The 24,578-nt window shown below is 37.2% G+C and overlaps 1 protein-coding gene across 14 annotated transcripts in view; it reads left to right on the top strand.

The window, feature by feature from the left end:
• The window catches only part of gatad2ab (GATA zinc finger domain containing 2Ab), a 34,844-nt gene that overhangs the window by 2,129 nt on the left and 8,137 nt on the right, over positions 1-24,578 (top strand). For 3 of the 14 annotated variants that reach the window (XM_079592147.1, XM_079592140.1, XM_079592144.1), the window contains 2 exons: positions 9,575-9,697; positions 21,728-21,986. In XM_079592147.1, the coding sequence (XP_079448273.1) occupies positions 9,575-9,697; positions 21,728-21,986 (382 nt within the window). Of the gene's footprint in view, positions 1-5,121; positions 5,479-6,887; positions 7,076-9,574; positions 9,698-19,682; positions 19,933-21,727; positions 21,987-24,578 lie in introns of those variants that run through there. The other 11 variants (XM_079592151.1, XM_079592149.1, XM_079592146.1 and 8 more) reach the window with 11 other exon arrangements.

Here is a 24,578-nt window from a genome sequence, read left to right as displayed (position 1 = left end):
AGTCCATGTGACATCAGTGGGTTAGTTAGAAGTTTTTGAAGCATCGAAAATACTTTTTGGTCCAAAAATAACACAAAATAAGACTTTATTCAGCATTGTATTCTCTCCCGGGTCTGTTGTGAATCTGCGTTCAGGACTCCGCAGTGACGCTGCTGACGTAAGACGCTGATGACGTGTTATCTGGTGCGCCCGAGCTTCGTTTACAGTCTGAGGGAGACGCACGCTATATTCAAGCTATTCTACATTGTTTGCGTGGATATCATTTTTTTAATGGTGCGTAAATGTGCATGTCGCGGATGAGACCCTTTTACAGCGTGCGTTTCCCTCAGTCTATAAATGAAGCTCGGGCGCACCAGATAACACGTCATCAGCGTCTTACGCCATCAGCGTAACTGTGAAGGATTGACAACAGACCCGGGAGAGAATACAATGCTGAATAAAGTCTTATTTTGTGTTATTTTTGGACCAAAAAGTATTTTCGATGCTTCAAAAACTTCTAACTAACCCACTGATGTCACATGGACTACTTTGATGATGTTTATATTACCTTTATGGACATGGACAGTATACTGTATATACAGCTTCAATGGAGGGACAGAAATCTCTCGGACTAAATCTAAAATATCTTAAACTGTGTTCCGAAGATGAACGGAGGTCTTACGGGCTTAGAACGACATGAGGGTGAGTCATTAATGACATTATTTTCATTTTTGGGTGAACTAACCCTTTAAGAAATTACACACACACACACACACACACACACACACACACTATATATTTATATTTATTTATTTATACATATATACATACACCCCAATTATGTCTTAGAATTGAGATATCGTTGTAAAGTGAACCATAGTAAAGTGCTGGAAATTGCATCACTAGTTAAATAGTATGGTTGTTTTATGGCATGACCTGTCATACCTCAAAACAACCAGTAGATGTCACTGGATATCTAAACAAGCATTGGGTGTATTCTGTGGCCTGTTGCACAAAGCAGGTTTCAGTTTCTACCCAGGTAAGTTCAAGATTAGTTTGAGTAAATTCTGGGTTCTCGGGCTCAAGAAGGTGGATTGGTTTGTAACTTACGCTACACGGCAAACCTGTTGCGAAAGAAAGTTTTATTCTGGGTTAGAGATCGCATAACAAAACTGGACCAATCCGCTGTGAGTAAAGTGACATGTATCTGATGATATAAAGCCCCTCCCCCTGTATCTCTCGCTCCAAATTAAAGCAGTTTTTAAAGAATTTCAGAGAACTTTATTCCTGCCTTGTAAAATTATATTTTTTTTCATTATGATCACTTAAAGGATTAGTTCATTCCATAATTGATTTACTCTCAAGCCAAGGTATGACCAAACACAATCGAAGTTATATAAAAAAAAATATCCTGGCTCTTCCAAACTTTATAATGGGAGTGAATGGTAACTGAGATTTTTAAGCCCAAAAAAAGTGTATCCATCCATCATATAATCCATACGACTCCAGTGGGTTAATAAAGGCCTTCTGAAGTGAAGCGATGTGTTTTTGTAAGACAAATATCCATATTTATCCATACTGGCGTCTGGTAACGGTCGTACGCAAGTCTAGGTCTGGCAAGAGATTGGCTGCGTTCCAAACCGCATACTCAATGAGTAGGTACTTAATTTCAATAAGTACTTACTTAACGAGCGCTAAAAGAGTAGGTACTTTATAGCCAAATCTCGTTAAGTATGAATGCGAACCGGACATCTGCCATGTTGACGTTATCATGTGACCTACGACGCGTTATCACAAGTGCAACAACTTAAAAGATTTGAACGACACGTTTAATTCATCTATCTGTAAATATCTTGATATTGATTAAACTTGCTCATTTTATGGTCTTTTTAAAGAAACTGCTGCCCATTTATTTTGAGAATACATTTAGGGTTGATTTAAGTTCTTATATTTAACCCTACTTATGTGACCCACCGTTTTATCCTTAACGATATTATTTATTTTTATTACGAAATCCCAAAATTGTCACCTCTTGAATATGTTGTTAATTTCTTTATTTTATATCCAAACATTTTCATCCACAAGCAAAAGTGGCTTACCGTGACAAATACTGACCGATACTTAATTATATTACTTTTTACTGAAAAAAATCAATAAAACAAACAAAATGTAATGTATGTCATATGACATAGCTATGCATGAATACACTCTAGATGTGTATATTGTGAACATATCTACATTTTCATTCAAACAATTAATTAAATAATGATATTTTATTTACTGACAACAATGATAAATATTAATAAAGGAGTAAATTAATGAATGAAAGTCACCATCACACAATAAACAAATGCAAGTCAACACATGAAACAAAGCTTTATTCAAACTACAATCATGTAGACTACAGGCGCTGAACCACATCTACTGCCATCTCAACACAGCGGTTCCCCTTCTGCGGCTTTATTCTGATGAACCAGCGGACCGCCAGAGGTGAGCCGTGCTGGAGTGCCGGAGGTTGTTGCGTGATGTGTTGTGCTTCACAATCTGAGGCAATAAGGGCCGGTGGAGTGATGGAGGGTCTCGTCCATGGCACGATCTCCAGGATTCAGCTCTGTGCTCCTCATCCTCTGTGCTCACACCAGTCTGCTGACATTTCACATCCTACAAAAATGCACAAACATAACACAAAAGCAGTAGTTTTAACAGCACAATGTCATTTGATTTCAGTATTATTTAGCAGACAAGAACACTTTTTTCCCACAAATGGGTCAGTTGGGCCTCATCATCTTTCCTTGCAGGTCCTGCTCCACCACAACAGCTGTGCAGCAAATGCACAGAAATCAAGAATCAGAAAGGTGCTGTAATAGCTCTGTTTGAAATGACAATAATTAAAATAAACTACAACTTAATATTTAAATAGTTGTTGTTATTAATTTCTGTAGTATACTCACTCAAAGCCTTTGATGACAGCCTTCAGCTTCATGAGCCTCTCTCCACCGGATACACACACACATATGTTCTTCTGTCCCTCAAACACATCTGTTCATCTGTCCCTGTAACATCCAGACAAGACTCCCATAACCTCTGTGATTTATGAGCTCAACACTACATTTACATGTTGAGGTTGTTTTAACTTTTTATCCAACATACATGTTCCTCAATTTATCAACAGTACTAATGGACAAATAAAATAGATAACTTATGTTTAGTTACTTTATAGATATGTTCTACATAATAGCACACATATCACTCAGATGTATATTTCATGTTGTGATGTGCTCTTCTGCAATACTTATAAAAGATGTTCCTGTCAGATGTAAATAGACGTTTAAAATGAGCGTCTTTAAGATGTTTATGGTTTATGTAAATCCACGTTAGAGACGTAACTTACGTGTCCTTACTGGAGCTCCTGTCAGCTAGAGCTAACGTTATACATAATAAAACGTGTTTTTACAGCCAAATCACAATCATACTATACTGTCTAACTCCTTTACACCTTCAACAGTTAAAACGTTTACTCTATAGTAGTTTAACACATGCAATTTTAACACAAGGAACCGTGTTTACTCACATTTGAAACCCCGCGCGTCGCTGATCTCCGTGATGTTTTATAATGACGTATGCTCTCGCGTGGCCTCCTGGGATAGAAGAGTATCCACCGGTTGAGCACTCAAAAATCTGGCTGGAAGCAGTAAGCCATCCGGGAACTTCTCGCCTACTCTTTTATGAATACTGATGTTTCGAACGTACTGCTTCCTTCACGTACTGTTTTCGCCTACTATATAGTAGGAAAGTAGGCATATTGGAACGCACTTAAGTCCGAATCTCGCGATAATTAGTACGTCACCCAGGTAATTCTCGCCTACTCTTTTGGATTCATACATACTTTTTCGCTCGCCTACTCTTTTTCCCATACTAAATAGTAGGGAAGTATGCGGTTTGGAATGCAGCCACTGTTTTTCTCTTCCGTGTTTGTCATATGTCGGGTCAGAGGTCACTCTTCCGCTGGAACAAGACTTGTGTACGGCCGTTACCGGAAGCCAGTGATTATAGTTTATAAAGATATAAATATGGATATTTTTCTTACAGTAACGGATCGCTTTGTTTCAGAAGGCTTTTATTAACCCCCTGGAGCCGTATGGATTACTTTTATGATGGATGTACTTTTTTGGGTTTCAAAATCTCAGACTATTCACTCCCATTATAAAGCTGGGAAGAGCCAGGATATTTTTTTTAAATATAACTCAGATTGTGTTTGGCTGAAAGAAGAAAGTAAAATAGGATGGCTTGAGGGTGAGTAAATTATGGGATAATTTGAACTAACCCTTTAATCTTCAACAGAGAAGTGAATCGAACTGACGCGCTCCATGTTTCGCGTGATTGGGTTGAACCTGATTGGATTGGGTTTTGTCAACTCTAAACTTACTCTGAAACTCAGTTTGTTCAACTAGCTTCATGCAACAGGCCTCAGATCTGAATTCTTTAAGCAATATTGGCCCGGTTTCACAGACAGGGTTTAGCTTAAGCCAGGATTAGGCCTTAGTTCAATTAGGACATTAAGTAGCTTTTATTAACTTGCCTTAGAAACATGGTGTGCATCTTGAGACAAAACAATGACAGACATATTTTAGTTAGTGCAAGTTGCTTTCAGTTAAAACAGCTCAAACATGCATGTTAGTTTGAGACTAGCCTAAAACTTGTCTGTGAAACCAGGGATACTGATCTCATTAAGCCGACAGTAGGCTATGCGATCATTTTACTTCATGATAAAACTTGTAGACATTAAAAATGTGAAACTATAAAATAATTTTTTGGGGGGATGAAAAAATAAAAATAGCCTAAGATTTAGTGTAGGCTAAGTCCAAATCACAGCTGACCACAGAGTGAAAGTAAAAATAAAGTTTAGAAAACAACATGTAAAACCTCTTCTAAACCTTTTTAAATGCTTTAGATATTTAAACATTTTACGTTTTTATCATCTAAGTAACTATATGTAACTATATGTTGTACTACCCAAAATAAAAATAAAGTTTGGTTTGGAAAACAATGCGACTTCTCCCTATTTCCGTTTGCCGGTGTTCTGCTTCCGGTCCGTCTCATTTTTTTTATTTTTTATAATTATTTTTATTTACGCATACAGCGAATTTGAGTTTAAAATGAGCTCCGGTTCCACCTGTGCTGTATCTGGTTGTTACAACAACTCGAAAAAACTCAAGGGTTTTCAAGAAAATATCTGCATTGAACATCAAAAAATCAGGGATGAATGTCCGTGCCCTGCGCCGTATGCATTACACTGTATGCCGACGAAAGAGGAGAGGAAACAGGCTTGGCTCGCGGCTCTAAAATTAAAGAATCCTCCGAAGAGAGTTTATGTGTGTTCGTTTCATTTCGTCGATAAGAAGCCCACGGAGCTGCACCCGGACCCTGAGCTATACCTGGGTCACACTGAACTTCAACAAGGCAAGCGGAAACTAATTCAGGAAGCTAACGGAGTTCACGGTATGTTTACGGAATTTGATCATTTGATTTACATTTTTATAAGACATAAAACCATGATGTATAAGACTGTTTGGTTATTATTTTTTCTGTTATGGTATTACTATTAGTTTGAGTCTGCTTTTCGTAGACGGTGTTGCAACGTGGTTTCTGTTACTTTTCTCATCGCCTGTGGCTTGGATGGACAAATTACAGTCGTTTGTGATTACAGGACGATTTTTTAAAATTATTATTATGATTTAATTTTTATTTGTGCAGAGGATTTTTATTTTCACGCCAGTTAATAATATTTGAAATTTAATAGATTAAAAGATTAAATATATTTTTTGAGCCGTAGAGCGCCCCCCTTTTGGAATACAACTGTGTGTCGATCATGCAGTTCAGAATGAGATAATAATAATTGACACGTTAGTAGATGAAGTCAGGTCAAATTTGCCAGATTATGTTGGAGTGTTCTAGAATCGTGTTTAAGATTCAATAGCAAATATCTAAATCAATGTACATTACTTTAAAACTTTTGTCACACCTGAACTGGACATGAAGAAATTTGATTTAGGCCTACCTGAGGAAAATTTGTGTCTTGACATTTTAAAAATAAGACTGAAATTCATAAGGACCAAAATATATTCTAATGGTACCACTTTACAATAAGGTTAATTAGTTAACATGATTTAATGTGTATTAACTAACACCAACTAACCATGAGCAATACATTTGTTACTGTGTTTGTTAATCTTTGTTAACGTAATACAATTGCAGCTGTTCATGTTAGTTCACAGAGCGTTAACTAATGTTAGCAGGATATTAATAAAGTATTAGTAAATGTTGGAATTAACAAAGATTAATAAATGCTGTATAAGTGCAGTTCATTATTAGTTCATGCTAACTAATGTAGTTAACTTATGTTAACTAATTAACCGTATTGTAAAGTGTTACATTAATGTAATTTAATTGGAGAAAAAAGTTTGTTTTTTGGCCTTTATTTAATCAGTTAAGTCTCTTAAAATCACAATTGTTATTTATAATCACGTCATAGCAAGAGGAAATTATGGTACAATTGATATTTAGGAGTTCTTTTATAAATGTAATGGTTTTAATTGAAATATTTCAACATTTATTTATGCATTTTTATAGTCGTGAACTAATTTTGTAGCATAATTAACATTTGATTTGTTGCCTGACCATTTCATTGATACATAGCCTATCCAAAAATGTGACTGACATCATTGCCTTTACAAAAAAAAGAGACAGTATGAGTCAACAGAATACAACACTAGCCATTTAATCTGAAACTATGATTAACGTTACCTCAGTAAATACTTGTAACAATGGTGACTATGGTGTTTGGATGCTCTTCCTCATATAAATCCCCTCTTCATCTGGGCCAGTGCGCCACTGCGCATGCGCACTGCGGTGTCTCGGGTCCATGTGTAGGCAGCAGCAGCGAGGATCTTTATTTGGCGACCGGAGCGGCAGCGGGCAGGGCAGATAGACAGTGAGGGGATCCCCGGGATAGTTTTACACCAAAATACTAGCGTAAATAACAACAACCAGACGCGTGGAGGTCCCTCAGAAGACCAATAAGCGTTTCATCTTCTCAGTAAGTTCTTCTAAAGAGAGATTGAGTGATACTTGAGGGTTTCAGGGTGTTTTGACTTCACATTAGCTTTGCTAGCAACTGGACTGTTGAGTTAAACAGGGGATTTACAAACTTAACCATTAATTTCATCAACTAAATTTGACAGATTCCATCTAACTATATCGATTCCGATACAGTGCGATATAATAATCAACTTTAGAGAAGAAACTGCTCAATTGTTTTCTGTTTAGGGGATATAAACTATTCATTTAGCTCGCCTGCTAATTGGAGTTGATGAGTAAGTCAGCATTAGCTGATGTTAGCCGGGTTAGCTAACTAGTTTTGCTTCCTCAGCACTAAACTCACCGGGGTCTTATTTATTCAAGAATGGGTTTGTTGCCACTGAGCTTTAACGTTACCAAGCTCAAACTCCTTTTTAAACACAAGTCAAGAAATGTTGGATTTAACTTAGTCACTCGATTATCTGTCAGAAATGAATGTTTATGACCATTGGATTGGATTGGATTAATACAGAGAAGTGGGTAATTTAATTAATGAACCCATTTAATCCCATATTAAATAAGTGGACGTGTGTTTTACTCTTCGAACACCCCAATTAAACACTTTTTACATTTTTCAAAGTTATGAAAGTATGTGTTTAATTCCTGCTCAAAATTGAAACCAGTGGGGAACCACAGGGTTAAAATTGCTCAGTTGATCAATAAGACCCAAGAAAGTTGAAAACAATAAAGCAATACTGTCAGGCAATTTTACTTTCACTTTGTTTTGGTTAATTTAACAGTACAGTACAGGTAATCAGAATGAGTCTGGGTTTCCCACTGGTCACAAATGTCTGTTTTCATTGAATTGTGATTATGATCTAAACGAGACAGAGCTCTCGTAATGATATTTTAATAATTGACCCTTTAAATATATATACCAAATGTGGTGGTATCTGTATTATGCCATGTTTTACATGCTTCCTTTTCTGGACCTGGCTTTGACAGACATAATTCTTCAGAGAGGGCAAACTGGCCATGTGATATTTACACCAGCCATGTAAAAGTGTTCATGTGAAACCAAGACGCTCTAAACTTTTATTTACAGTGTCCACTGCTATTAGATGTTTCAATGGGTCATGAAACCCATTGAAACATGGGTTTCATGAGTTAAAGTATAGTACCGTTTAAAAAATGTTGTCTGCCTGGTTTACGCTGTTAGATTTGTGACTAATAACATCGAAGTCGTCAGTTCAGAGGTTGATACCTGGGTCAGGGTTCAGAGTTTCACTAGTTTAGGGTAGTTGTCCTACCGTTGATGTTTCATGTAGTGCATCTTAATATGATGTTATTTACACGCTACCATTCAAAATGTTTGGGTCAGTAAATAAAAAATGAATACTTTTATTCTGCAAGGATGCATTAAATTAATCAAAAGTGACAGTAAAGACACTGATAGTGTCACAAAAGATTTCCATTTCAAATAAATGCTGTTGGTTTGAACGGGTATCACCTTTACCTCGGAAATATTAGGCCTAATCAAAATGTTTTTTATAATAAGAATTGTTTCTTGATCAGCAAATCAGCATATGATTTCTGAAGGATCATGTGACACTGAAGACTGGAGTAATGATGCTGAAAATTCAGCTTTGGTCACACAGGAACAATTTTTTTTTTTACATTCCAATAGAAAACAGTTTTTAAGAAAACACTCTTTAAATTGTAATGATATTGCACAATCTTACTGTATTTTTGAGCAAATAAATGCCTTGTAATGTCTTGGTGAGCAGAAGAGACTTCATTCAAAAACGTAAAATCTTACCAACCCCACACTTTTGAACTGTTTAAAGCCGTTTTAGATGAAATATAGCATAAAGGATTTTGTGTTGTTTACGTGCACACTTGTAATTATGTTCTAATGTGTGAATCCAGTAAACGTACACCAACTGACCCAAGATGAATTTAACATCGGTGTTGGTTATAAAATGACAGTTGTTTAAATTCTGAGACTTTGGACTGGTGTAAAAGTGTAACTGACCGTCATCTCTGATGATGTATGATATCAGACGATGAAATTCTTGTGCCGTTTCTCATGGTGGGGCAGAGGTGTAGTTCAAGGTTGGTCTGTAGGGTGTGGTGGTTGTGGTGGCTTAAGATGTTTTGTCTTGAGGTGGCTTTTTGTAAATAAATAGGGTTGGACCAATTTAGTGTCACAAGAAACCACCAATTATTATCATAGTACATAAAAAAAACCCATTTGCAAACGCTTCGATTTTGGCCCTACCACACAAAATTTCCCAATATTCTCCTGCCGTTATGTGCTGGGTGTTGTCGAATCCTTGCGTACCATGTGGAGTGTCTATTAGGCAACCAGTTAAGCCACTTTGCACCTCTCATGTGAGTTGTAGTAGGCATGTCTCTCAATCTCATGCCATGCCAAGGACAAGCCTGAATTCCAGTTGGCTTCTCCTCCATAACAGACTTGTTGAAAAATAATAGTTTTGTTTCCATGTATATTTAGCAGAAATGAGGGCTGGGATCCATTCATCAGTACCTGAGAAAGACACCAGAGCTGCTGAATCTGAGATGGTGGCTGCTGGTAAACAGGAAGGGCTGGAGACTGAAACATGGCCACTGCAATCTAGTGAGATCTTTTTTACTGTTTTACCTCAACTTCCTGATAACACCAGGGGGAGAGAGCTGGAGACTTATAGATGTGTAATAATATGAAGGAGCGTTTACATGGATTGATGAATTCGAAGGGATTGGGTTGATGTCCGTGTTTATGTCTCAAGCTTCAAAGCGAAATTGATTTTTCAAAAAGCACACACTGCATGAATATACAGTTTCCACGCTGTTTACGCATATTTACCTATTGTGGATCCTTATTAGGAGACGACAAATACATGAACCAGTTTGTCGTGTTGCTTATATTTATCAAGCAGTAAAAATGCCCATTTCCCAATGGGAGTCTGACTGGTGGGACGTTGTCCTGCTCCACTTCACAGACGATGGATGGAGGGACATTTTAGAATAACACCTCATACAATAACAGCTCATTACGTGTGACGCATGTCATTACGCCATTTCCAGAACATTGCACATGCGTAGTACTTTCCAGTTTCGTTTTTTAATCTGATAAAGTGTTTACATGTCCTCTCAGTCAGATTAGAAAAGGTTTAAACCACCCCACACAATCCGAATGAAATTTCAATGGCCAATTATTCCGATTGACGTGGCTACATGTGACTTTTTTTATTCTACTATTTTTTGAAAGACTCTTCTGTCTTGGCTATAGACCAAAAGTGCATGCCATTGTATTAGCTACAGTTTGAACGTTTCACTTTCAGCTGACTGTCATTATCAGTAAGGTGTGGTTTTGTGTAGGGGTTGCTCGCTGGTTTTCTTGGAAATCGCCACCATTTTGCAGGGTTCATAAAAATGGAATTAAGGAAACAACTTGTCTATTACTTACTATTAACTGTTTATTACTTGTCAAGTAATAGTAAATAGATCTGAATAGCCTATATCTTTTTCATTTCACAGACATTACAGTTTTGAATTGGCACAGTTTGGAAATAGTGTTTCTCTTTTGTGCATATTTTAATAATTTGGTTATTGTTATTGGGTAAAAAAGAATATGGTTGTTAATATTATTATTATTGGGCATAGTTCATAATTATAATTTCCTTAAGTTCAAAATCAAACAGTTACTTACTTTTTGAATTTTAACAACACATATTTTGAGTTTCTGACTATTTGTATTTTGTAAGTTAGCCTAAATCATATACAGTATACCTTTTAATGTATATCAACAGTATACGTCAACAGGTGTGTAATTAAATACTTTTACGTTTAATGTACTTTCTCATATCTCAATTTAATATGCAGAAACAAGAGTTCTTGTGGCTTATTTGGTTTACGGATGTTTGTTTACGTTTTTGCCAGAACCTGATCATTCAAAGTTTCATGTATAGAGTTGTTGGAATGACCAGTGATAATGGTTTGGTCTTGCAGAAGTTAGGTTAACTTTAACATAGCATACTGTCGCCCAAGCAAAAGCATGACAAATTGTTGTAAAAAAATATTCAAAAAAAATGTGTAACACCCTTAATTTCATAGATTTGTTAATATTTATGTTTTCATGTTATTGACTTGTCATTTAAAAAAGCAACAGGACCATTTAAAAAACACATGTAAGATTTTAACTATAAATGCTAAGAATTTATATAATTTTGCTTCTAATTCTGATCATTTAGTTTTACACAGGCAGGTTAAGCTTATTTAGGACTTGTTTAGTAAAAAATTGCCTGAAAAAAGTTTTATCATATCTAAATTTAAAACATCTTGTGTAATTTTAAACTGCTGAATTTCTCTCTTTTGTTTGTTTGTTTTTTTAGTCATTGTATTTATGCAACTCTTGTATTACTTGTAACTCAGCTCTTGCCATGAAAATAGCCTCAGTTGCTGACATGAAATGAAAATTTCTACTTCTACTACTAGGCTACTACTACTGCCCAAGGAAGGTTTAGTAGAGCCCATAGTAATGGTAAAAAAAAGTCTGTGACTGTAAATCAAGGCTAGTGAACTCAAGTTCTTGAAGTTAAAAATGAAGTGGTAATCATTTTTGGAAGAGAAGAGGAAAATTAAGTTGTCTTGAGTAATAAACTGCACATTTATACATCAGACAATGTTTTTTTTCACCAGTGCATTGAGTTGTTTAGGAAGGGGGCTTGTTATGAACCAAGAATCTAATTCTGTGTTTTTCTAGAGTTTCTCCAGCAGTATTTTCCACTGTGTGTCAAAGCTGGACTTTGCTGACGCGGCAACTCTGGAACTCTCTGTGTGCCGTAGTGACATGAATACACCGTTAAGGTATTCATCCAGGAGTGAAGACTTATGGGTCCTCGCACACCTCGGACACATTGAGGCTTGTTTGTTTTCCCCTGTATGTGCATTTTGCCCAAGCGTAGAAGAGATGTCAGCGATGATATTCTTGTCCTAAATATGGCTAGGGTCCCTCCGTCAATGTAAGTTTGGGTTTTTGTTGCCCATCTTATTGTGCAAATTGTAAATCTGATCACTTTGAAAAGTTTAAGCACACCTCTCCTCAACAAGCTGCATGATTTGTGGTATGATACCATGTACACCACAAATTAAGATGCAGTTGCAAAATTCAGAATCATGTCGTGATGTGCTTCAATATTTGATCAAAATGTAAAAGTGCAGAAGTTTTTCAAGATCAGACCAAGCCTATCCACTGGTTTCCTCTGTCAGTTCTTGTAGATCTGGCTCTCGGCCCGACAGACCAGAGAGATTAACTGCAGAATCCGGCTGCCATTCAAAATAAGTGCTTCAATCTAAATTTAAGTCTTCAGCCGATTAGTTAAGTTTGACACCAGGATTATGAAGGTGAACTGTCCGTATGGATTTGTTCATACATCCTGGATTTGTAACGATCAAATGGCTGTCCCAGACCTTGTTGATTAGCGTTAACTAGTCTTAATAATTATATAGGGTTTTAATGTCTTTTTGCATGCTAATTAGGGATGCACTGATATTAACATTTTGGCTAATATGATAACCGATAATTCTTTATATTGGAAAGCCAATAACCGAAATATTGGCCGATAAATCTAAATCCAAATTTTTATATAATTCTTGAGAGCCTGATTACAAAAACTTACCATTAAAAGCCATGTCCCAAGCACACAATTATAAAGTTCTCATAATTTTTTTTATCTAGCCTATATGGCTCGTTTACAATGTCATCTAAAATTTCGGAGCCACTACTCCTCGTTAAAGCCCGCCACAATATGCTCCCACCAGTCCTGAGATCTCTCTCGCACACAATAACTGAAGCATCTGCGCAGTCTGCAATGATGGCCTTTCACGTCCTCCTCCGCCTCAAAATCATGGTGATGTTTGGTGAACTTCACATATATCGCAGGGTTAGCATCAATCATATTTCGCGTTCGTCCATCTGTGCAAGATAATTGAACCCTTTAAAGGTTGTATCAGCGATTTCAGGCCCAAACATAAATGATCACATTCATCTAATCTTTCCTAACGGTCCGCTAGCTGCCCGCCCCATAAGCAGGCCGTCAAAAAAACGCGTCTCTGTAGGCAGCCTAGGCTCTGAGATCTGCACACAAAAACAATCGGTTTCACAAACACTCAAAACCTGTTGTGAGGTTTTGCGCTCGTGCACGGCTGCACGCAAAGTCGGAGCTGAAGAAGAAGCCAGGGTCTATCAATGAACAAGAGAAATTGAACATATTTGAGTCAATCCCCAAGAGGAGGAGGAGGAGGATTAGGGCGAGGGAATACCATCGTGTTTATTCCAAGACACGGCTTCTTCTTCAGCTCCGACTTCACGTGCAGCCGCGCACAAGCGCAAAACCTCACAACACCCAGCTCCTGTCGGTGATTGGTTGAACACTATTTATTTAGGTTTTGAGTGGTTGGTGAAACCAATTGTTTTTGTGTGCAGATCTCAGAGCCTAGGCTGCCTACAGAGATGCGTTTTTTTGACGGCCTGCTTATGGGGCGGGCAGCTAGCGGACCGTTAGGAAAGATTAGATGAATGTGATCATTTATGTTTGGGCCTGAAATCGGTGATACAACCTTTTAAGCATGCACAATGTTGCAGATAGCCTAGTATGGCAAGTGTAAATACATGAATCGGATATGGGTCACAATTGAAAGAACGTGTAAACGGACGGTGAAAAAAATCGGATATAGGCAACAAATCAGAATGTTTGTCTGTGCGCTGCACATTTTACGGAGAATAGCTTCCAGGAGAGAGTACAATGCAGGCTATGAGCACAAAAGCTTCTCCTGAAAGACGTAGCCGTTCCCATTTTGTCTTGACAATCTGTTGTTTATGGATCACAACTTGTAAGTATGTCTTATTATTTGTTGTTGTGTTTTCTATTAACAGTTCCGGTTATAAGCTATATGTAGTTGCTATGATAGCTATGATGTAAATGAAGGGCAAAGCTTTCCCTCCGCTAGCCTGCTAATTAACATTACAGTATTGATGTAGTGTTTACTTTAGCTTTTGTAAGCCCCTTAGGAAAATTATCCATGATTTTGTGATCTATTACTGTTTGTTTTACCATAGTTTTCCGACAAATATGACTAAATAGTGGATAACATCGTATCTATAAGAAAATGACAAAAAACGTCCTGTAAATTCCGTGCATGAAATCCATTCAGCACAATCCTCTTGTTCGTTAACATTGTCAGGGTCTGAATCGGGCTCGAAATGGTTTGAAATTGACACCATTAATATTTAAATCGGAGTAGAGCTCGCAGTTATGAAGGGGTGTGACATTTCCCGAACGCGCTAAGCGCTGCCAATCACAACACACTGGGCCAGCCAACCAATCACACTCACAGCACATTTGGGAAGGAGGGGCTTCATCGAAACAGGACCTAACGACACGTTCAAGCCAGATAGGGGAGAGAGGAGCTGTAATAATGTAAAATATGTGAAAAATAATGCGTTTTTTTAACAATTAAGCATGGAAACATATTCTAGTACACCCCCAAAACAAAATCAAGACTTTGTAAAAGGGCATAATAGGACCCCTTTAAAAAAAAAAAAAAAAACAGCATTCATGCTGGGACATTCAGCAACAAAACCGGTTTTAATTTGTTTGGGTGTAGCGATGGTGCTCAAGAGGGATGTATTTCCAAGAGAGTTTTTGTGTCTTCTAACATGCAGAATAAACCACACTTAATTAGGTTGGTGTGTTTGTCCAATCCCACTCAGATGCATTTCTTACGGGGGCGTCTACATAATATGCTCTTTTTTTGTGTGTTCAAAAACAGCTAGTGAGCTTAAAAAAAAAGAAGTTGGTATGCCAACATTCGTGCTGGCTAAAATGACTAAAATGTTTGAATGTGTTTGGCTGTAGCAACATCAAGGGTTCCTTTGCATTCTTTTGCATTTGCAATTGAATGTTTCTTAGGGGGAGTTTAAAAAAATAAGTATTCTGTGCCTCTTTAAAAGTTTTTAAAAAGATTACTCTTTACTCGACGCACCATAAGATTACCGTTTATTGACGCACCATCTTAAAAATGCAACACTCATGATAGAATGTTCAAAAAACATCTGTTTGAATGTGTTTCAGCAGTCGGGCTTTAAAAGGGATTTAACCCAGTCAATTATGACTTTTCTGAAATGGTTTGACTATATTTTAGCATGCTAATTTCAATATTGAAGTTGAAAAAAAAAAATACAAGTTGACCTCACTAATCAACAAGTCATTGGTCGTGACCCTCCCCAGTAATTACTGGAAATTTTAACACACTTTGGTGGCCCAGTGGTGGTTATTCTTATCTACCAATTTGACTATTGCTAACTGATCTGAAGACCAGTTTTGTAAATGTGTGTGCGTCAGTGTACATTTGCACTCTAGTCTGTTTGAGATCACAGTGGGGGATGGGTAAATGCGTGTGCGTGCGTGTGTGTGTGTGTGTGTGTGTAGAGAGGGGGTGGCTGCTCGCGACTGTTCTTACAGCACAAGTTATTCTTTGTGCCCACGTGAAAAGCAATCGGGTGTACTTTCTTTCTGTGTCGTCCTGTTGTTAGGGGGCAAACCACCAGGTGGATCTTCCAGCAGATGCAGGGTTAACAACGTCCATTTTGTTAGGTAACACCCTCGTGGCCTGATCTGTCTGTGGTGTTAAAATGGCAGGGCTTAACCCTTGATATGCAGGACTGGAGACGACAGAGGCACCTTTGGCTCAACCCTCTTGGCAGCCACTTCGCCATTGTTGGATGACAAGATGAGCTAGTTGTTAGAGATCCAGAGGAACATCTGTAGTGCGTTAGACTTACCTGGAACTTTGTTTTTCAGTGCTTATCTGATTGGTTTTTAGAAATGTGTTGGTGACTCAATCAGGAAGTCCTTCTGAACTGGACAAGCTCTGTTAAAGCACCTCTACTGTCCAGGGAGCACTTAGACTTGGGCACGATAATCCTGTGCAGTTTGGCCTGTGTCTTGGTTCTCATCTCTGTTCAAGGTGACCTGTGGTGGTGTTGGTAAACTTGAGCATCGATTATATCGACCCCATGTGGTAAAAAAATTAAAATCACGTTTTTAATGTGGTTTATGTGCCTGTGTTGTTTTTAATGTGCTTTAAGACAAACCATCTGCACATTCATAAGTCAACAACACCATTGCTGAGTATTTTCTCCTTAAAACTGCAGTGAACCAAAGACAGTCTTGAAAACGCCCTACGTCACAAATATGTTGCAATCCCGTCAACGTGTGGGCTGGGCTTTAGCATTATTTAGCATATTTTTCTGCTGATATGAAAAATAGGTTATTAAATGATGTATATTACAATGTTATAATGAACTATATGCCTTTCTCCACTGACGTTCTAAGTTGTTCAAAGCGTTTCTAAGGATACTGTTTTTTCGAAGGCAGCTGTCTTACTCTGGAATGGCGAACGAGAACATGGTTTGTGTAATATTAGCAACGCGTTATTAGCTGTTTGATAACGAAGTCAAGCAAAAGGCTAATCGTATTAATTACCGTTATGTGTCCGACTTTGTAGAGAGCGATACATAAAACGCATTACCATTCTGATATGTTGACTTGTAGACGAGCCTGTATAATTCACTCTTCCACTTCTTCTTCTGAATCAGTTTCTGTTTCAAACATATATGGCTAAATTAAACCAGTATTTCCACTTGCCATTGTGCAGCGTTTACTACAATAAAGTTGACAAGAGTGGGGCTAATTTGCATATTCATGGATTATTAAACTTGATTTGAATCCATTAAATTTGATTTAATATTCGAAAAGTATTAATTTGATAAGGATTTAATAACAGTAGCTCAGATTTCAACTTGTTTTTGCAACACACATATACGTCAGATACACGGTCTCAGACTAAAATGCATGTTTGAGTTGCTTTAGGCCTAACTGGAAGCAACTTGCACCGACATATCTTAAAATATGTGAGTTTATGTCTCAAGATGCACACCGATAATGTTTTTTTTCCAAGGCACGTTTATAAAAGCCACTTAAATGTCCTAATTGAACTAAAGTTTAATCTAAGCCCTGTCTGTGAAACCAGGCCTATAGGTTTTATATAAAAAAAAATTTTTATAATTTTTTTCATGTATACTTTACAAAGAATATATTTAAATTTAAACTTATTTATTTATTATTTTAAAATAAAATTGTGTTTTAATTATTTATATATTTTAGCCTATTCTTATTGATGCTATTACATAGGTGAAAACCTATTTACCTAGATTGATAAAGTCCACAAGCAGAATTTGTCACAGAAAATCAAACGTGTACACTTGCAGTAGGTCAAGTGACAATTTCATGTGTCCTGGGCCAGCGGGTCCTCCTTCTAGTTGACCAGCTGAATGTACGGATCCAGTTTGGGTTGTGTTGCCGCCATGCTGTGTTGTTGTATAGCACTAGCGATGCCTCCTATTGTCTTGCTCGGCCCGCGCCCTGAGGGCAGTCATTACATCAGACGACTTTTCTTCAGAAGGCCCCGTGAGGATAGTCACCGCGCTCCCAGCTCGTCGTGGCGTGGCATGAACAGACATGTTTTTCACACAGCTCAAGACAATCCAATACACCGCTGTTTATGCTTTATCGAATGCAGACGTCACCGAGATTTTGAGTATTTCCTCAGTGTGATTGTCAGTAAGCAAACAAATGCTCAACCTTTATGTGGCAAGTGGTTTAAATTTTACATGACGTCTCAATCCGATTAGTAAAACCCAAACACTGATGTATAAATAATCCTCTGCATACGGTTTGTTGATATTAAAATATTAAGCTTCCTGTCTTGCGTCACACTGCGGTCCGTTTTAAGCTTCGGTTATATGATAGTGAGGAAAATGTGTAGGTTGACTACCTTTGATTCTTTTTAAAACAGGGTTTGGATTCTTCATTTCAAACCCTGTTGTTGTAGAGGCGCGAGTGTTGCATATATCTGATGCCATCCGCTTCCCATGAGGCTGTGCAAGCCACGTGTCTGCAGCTTTAGCGACAAGCATCCATTTCCTAACCAGAACAAGTGGCTTGTGTATGACTCAACTGGTCGCTCAGTATGAAAACATGGCTCTCAGTATGACATTAAGTGGTGAAATACATTTTTTGTGTGTGTGTGAAAAAGCTTCACTTTGTCTTAGTTGGAGATCATTTGGGATTTAGTATGTACTTTTAAAAGTCTCTTGACTGTCATATGTTTATTATGTACAGCAAAGACTCCTTTCAGCTAATGATTTTCTTGCCGATGGACATGTGATTGTGCAAAGGGCTCGGCTGACTGCATTTCTAACTGACAGTATACATTGACAGGTTTGGTGACCTACTTTTAAGAGCCCTGTCCAGTGTTCATTTACATGGACGATTATATCTGTGACCCCGCAAAAAAATAAAAAATGGACCTGAAGCTAATTTAGTTAGTGGGGATCTTTCAGAAGACAGGGAATTGATTCAAATCAAGATTTGATTTAAAAGATAATTCAGTATTTTTTTTAAAGTGTATTAATAGGAACATTCGCCAGTATAACTTTCAGGACAAACGACTGTTTATTTCACCAAAAATAACTCGATGGGGAAACAGTACAGTACTTAATACGCTTGTAATATAATTATTTATATTAATCTGCATTTATTTAATCAAAAATACTGTATAAGCAGTAATAATCTGAAATATTATTACCATTTAAAATATTGTTTTAATATTATAAAGTGTAATTTATTCCTGTGATCAAAGCAGAATTTTCAGCATCATTACTCCAGTCTTTGGTGTCACATGATCCTTCAGAAATGATTCTAATATGTTGATTTTATGCTCAAGAAACATTTTTTCTTATCATTAATGTTAAAACAGTTGTGCTGCTTAATATTTTTGTGGACACCGTGATGCATTTTATTTTAAGATTCTTTGAAAAATAGAGAGTTCAAAAGAACAGCGTTTATTTGAAGTAACAATATAAATATCTTCACTGTCAGTTATTTTATTAGTTTTGAGCAAGTTTGACTCAAGACCACCATAGTGTTGTGAAAGGATAATTTACTTTTATTAGCATTTTAATGACCGGATTATTCAATTACTGGCCAATTCAAGCAATTCATGACGGAAAAGTTGTTTAAAGTTGATGCATAAAGAAAAATGAGTTTTTTGTTACATACTTATTAGTTTTGATGTTCTTCAGAATCTTGGCAATATTATAAATTGTGGTTTCCAGGCCTAATAAAGCCTTGGAAAAAGTACCTGTAATGAATATATACGTTTCTACTCTAAAATATTTCATCACCTATAACTTATGAGTGCTATCTCTAAAAATCATTGTTTGATAACCACAAACAAATGTAAAAGTCGTGGATCACGAGACACCGAAACTCTTTCGATTTCAAGGATTAAGATGATCAGATCCTACGGTTTGCACAAGCTTGTTTGGATCAACATGATCAAATGCGCTCTTAAAGTCGTTTGGTTTATTGACTACCTTTATTGTCGAGACCACTGTGGCGGTTGTTATTTTGCGAGCAACAAAGGGGCGGACACTTCCTCCTCATCTCTGAAAGACTTGTGTTTTGGAATGCGTGCGCGGCCCTTCCCCCCACTGGCAAAACTCCTGCGTCTGTGTGGCCGCATTCGCTGCCAGTCAGTCTCTCAAGGGGTTAAAAACCTGCTTCAGTCTCTCGGCTGCGTCCACCAACCGGTTCAAACTGGTTTTCAGGGGAAATGCTTTATGTGTCCCATGGAATCTTGGGAAGGGTCATGTGGAGCCCTAGTGATGTCAGAGCAGATGAGAGCAGGCCTGGGTGTTGAGTCAGCTGTCTTGCTATCAGATGGCTGATATCATATGTAAGACAGGTAGGTCGGCACGTTTCGTATGTGCCCTGATGTGCCCAAATGATGGATTTGCTTCCTGTAAAGTGGCTGTTGGGGTTTGAATGCATGTTTTAAAGCTCACGGCCTGGCACAATTCAGGCTTCTGCTTGCTTGGTGCGATTGTCTTTCCTGTTTGTGGGCTTTGCTTCTGTGGTCTCTTTTTAAGAAGTGCCACTTTAAAAACTGTTGTTTTAGTTGTTGCTCAGGTACAAACATCATCATATACCTGTAATTCTCGATCGGTCATGACCCAAAATAGGGGTGCAGATCTGTTCTGACAGGATTAACAAGGACAAACTGTGTCAAATGCAAGTAATGGTTTAAAGTTAGGGATGCTTTTGATGAACTGGTCAACCGTTAGCCAACAGTAAGAATTTTTTACCAATTAATACTATGTTAAATGGTAGGGATGCATGATATATCGGCCACCATATCGGCCGATGTATGTTCAGTTTTAATATTTTAATATTATAAAATTTGGCTGATATATTAAAGCCGATAAATAATGGATTATTTCCTTCAGCTGAGACACTTCAGATGCACACTTGTTCACCATGATGGTTTTGAATTGCTTGAAATATGATTAAAATCACTTCAATAAGGAAAATAAGGTGCAGGACAAGCCTGTCATATAGGCCACATCACATTATAATGAGATTATAATTGTGTTTGGGTCATGGCTTTTAATGGTGAGACTTTTTTTTTAAATCAGGCTCTAAAATTTTTTTATATTATTTTATTCTGTTTTTTAATATGGGATCAGTGAGATAAATGTGGTTTAAGTCGTCTGCAATGTTTCATGTGTTGAATTCTTGGCTGTCACGAGCCAAGCGACATTCTGGAGTTGTCCAAAAGTAAGCAGTGGGGGAAACATCACAACAAATATTGTAGTAGTATACCAGGTGGATGCTGCACATTGGTGGTGGTTGAGGAGATTCCCCCCTTCTATGTAAAGCGCTTTGAGTGTCCAGAAAGGCGCTATATAAATGTAATGAATTATTATTATTATTATTAGTAGGAAAACATTTTTTTTTACATTTATTCCACAATAAAACATTAAACAAATTATTTTTCTAAAAATATAAAATCAATACTGTTACTATTAAAAATAAGTAACTTTCTGTTATTCTGTAATATAATATTATTATTATTATTAATGTTGTTATTATTATTTATATTGTATTATTGCTTTGTTTTTTGTTTTTATACATTTATTTTTGTTTACTCTAGACATCAAGTGGTAACCCAAGACTGTACCAAAATTATTTATTGTCTTTATTATTTAGTAGAATAAAATCTGTGTCCTTGATATGGTATAATGTTGTATTAGTGATAGATTTCAAAGTTCAAAAGAACAGCATTTATTGGAAATAGAAGACATTATAAATGTCTTTTATTGGTCGCGTGACCAATTTAATTGTTTTAATTTTTTTTAATTTTTTTTTCAAACAAGTTTAAAGTTGACGCATCAAGAAAAAGGAGTGTTTTGTTACATACTTAGATTTGATATTCCTAAGAATCCTGGTGGAAATATTGAAAATGGCTTGGAAATGCATGTTTTTGTAAAAAAAAAAAGAAAAAAAAAAAAAGGATTTATCAACAAAGTTTATCAACATTGTTGAAAAAAAGCACAATTGTGAATTGTCCAAATATTGTGTAAAATAAAAATATACATTCGTTTGGTTTAACACTTGACTTGTGTGTACATATTATTTGTCATTGAGACATAATAGTCTATCTGGCTGAATATGCCTGACTCTGTGGTGTTGTTTTACAGGTGAGAAGATGTCGGAAGAGGCGGTGCGTCAGACTCGTAGTCAGAAGCGGGCTCTGGAGCGAGATGCCCCTGCTTCGGAGGCCGACTTGAAGAAGGTCAAGCTGGAGAGAGGAGAACTGGGAGCTGTGGATGGACTGAAGGCCAAAAGCGAACAGGCCAACAAGGTGGCTAACATCCTGCGGGCTGGGGAGGTGAAGGCCACCATCAAGGTGGAGGTACAGACCAGCGACGAGCCTGTGGACATGAGCACATCTAAGAGGTAGACCACAGGTCCAACTTAAGAGTGTATTTTTATTCCCAAAACTCCTTTAATGAAATGACAAAGCTGCTAACACCAAACGTAGTCGTGACCTGTGAACTGGAGAATTAGCGCGATCTTGGTCCTGCCGTTTCCATTTTGTGTTTGTGCCGAGGGCTCTTAACCTCAGGCTGCTCCACTGAGACTTCCTGCTAGTAGTTCTGAATATAAAGCATCTGCCAAATGCAAAGTAAACAAGGTATCAAGTAGATGCAAAAGAGAACGGCCCGAGTTTAGTCTGGTGCCGCTTTGCTTTGCTGGTTTTTAGGCCTCGTTTATATACCATGCGTACGATTCGAGTTTAACTTGAATTCCACGAATTTGGTCCAACATTGAAAAATAACAACTTGGGGATGTATGAAGTCAGAAACCATGCAAAAAAGCATGTGCAATAACTTTTTTACTTGATTTTTCAATTAAGTTTAGTGATGCAGATAAAAGACTAAGTGCATAAATGAGAGAACGTTTGAATATTAATATGGTACCATTTTACAGCAAGGTTCAATTAAACAGCATTAGTTAATTCAATCATTTTTATGAACTAACAACTTTTGCAGAATTTATTATTCAGTGTCAAATTATGAATGTCAAAGTTGTCAAAAAATCATTCTGATATGATGATTTATTGTCAAAGTTGGAAACAGTTGTGCTGCTTAATATTTTTTATAACCTGTGATACTTTTTTCATGATTCTGTGATGAACAAAAAGTAAAAGAAACAGCATTTATTTAAATAGAAATCTTTTGTAACAATATAACGTTCAAAAGTTTGTAAAGGTTTTTTTTTTACGTTTAAAAAAAGAAAGAAATTAATACTATTATTCAGCAAGGATGTTAAATTGACAAAAGTGATAGTAAAGATTTATATAGTTAGAAAAGATATCTATTAGGAATAAATGCTCCTAAAAATAATTTTTAACTCTTTATTTATCAATGAATCCTGACAGGTTCCAAATAAATATTAAGCAGCAAAACTGTTTCCAGCATTGAAAATAACTGAGTTTCAAAGCAGCATATTATAATGATTTCTAAAGGATCATGTCACACTCAAGTCTGGAGTAATGATGCTGAGGATTCAGAAAGGTGTGTGTGTGTGTGTGTGTGTGTGTGTGTGTGTGTGTGTGTGTGTGTGTGTGTGTGTGTGTGTGATATATAATAATTGATTATTTTTAATTTATGTTCATTCATAATGCATGAAATAATGTTGAGTTATACAACTTGAATTAAGTAATTAGTATACCAAGAAATTAAGGTTAACAAATTGAACTGTACTATGAAGTTTTACAATTAACATTAATATAATTACTCATGGACTTTATTTGCATGCAAATTTTTCCTGTTCCTGTCCATTCTTCATTATTGTATCGATAGTAGCGTAAAGATCAGCCCGATCTCATGAAAGTGCGTATCTATATGACGAATGCTATTTCTCGTGCCATTTATATGGCAAAAATAGTTTTCACGTGCATATGATACGCACTTATGGCGTGTAATATGCACACACTCCCCACCCCTAATCCTACCGTGCATATGCACGCAAAAAAATGTTTTGCCGTATAAATGGTACGAGAAATATTAATAACATTTGTGGTATAGATGCGCACTTTCATGAGATCGTGTTATATAAGTAGATTTCTTGTGTTGTTCTAAATAAAACTTGCCAGGGCCGTTGCAAAGTAATTGCGAAGATATTCTTAATGGTTTTTATCATTGGCTGCTATTCAAAAGTGACCATGAATCCATTATTAATAAAAAAGATCTTGAAATGGTAAAAAATATAAATAATGCACTTTGATAGTCTTGAAAAGTTTGTTTTGATTGTTAAACTCATCGCATGATTGAACTGAAGGCAATTCCTATTTGTTTGTGATTGCATGATTAATGTGCAAAGCAAACAGAAGTCGTGATGAAGCAGAGTCGAGCTCATGATACAGGACAAAGGAGGTGGCCTGATGCCATGCGGGATGGGGGAGGGGCAGAAAGTTGAGTTGAAAGATGTCACGCTCCACAAACACGACCGTCATACGCTCAACTCTTCCCAAAGACCACACTCGAGTATGTGCTTGCTCAGCGCGTCAGGCTTCCCTCGGGTGGCACGCTGCCCCACTTCAAAAAAGAAAGCAGCAGCAGTCCGATGCACTTTCCCCGTCGTACCTGAACCCTGACTGACTTTGCAAAACGAGGCCTATGTCACAAACTGGTTTGAACCGGCCGTTGCCATGGTTTCCACACTGCCAGGAACAGTTAAAGAAAAGGGAGGGTGTGAGTCATGTGACCAGAGGGAAATTCTTGCGTCACGTGATCTTGTTGGTGCTGGTTAATACACAGGAAGTGATATAGAGTCACTTCTAGTGAAGTTCTGGTTATGCACGTCATAAGATAAACTCCCATGAAGAACCTCAGTGGTTCCAGTAAACCTGGGCATGTTGTGTTTTGACGGATGGATTTAATTGGTCGGTTTGCTTTTAAGGAATCTGAAGTGCTGCCCATGGATGTGTTATGTTTCTTCCTGTCCTTTTACTTGAATGGGCCGTACTTTAGGAAGGTTTACTCG

The sequence above is a fragment of the Phoxinus phoxinus genome, assembly GCF_949152265.1.
Source record: "Phoxinus phoxinus genome assembly, chromosome: 20".
NCBI classification, from domain to species: Eukaryota; Metazoa; Chordata; class Actinopteri; order Cypriniformes; family Leuciscidae; genus Phoxinus; species Phoxinus phoxinus.
The sequence above is the reverse complement of the archived record's forward strand: the minus strand, read 5'-3'. Positions and strand labels throughout refer to the sequence as shown.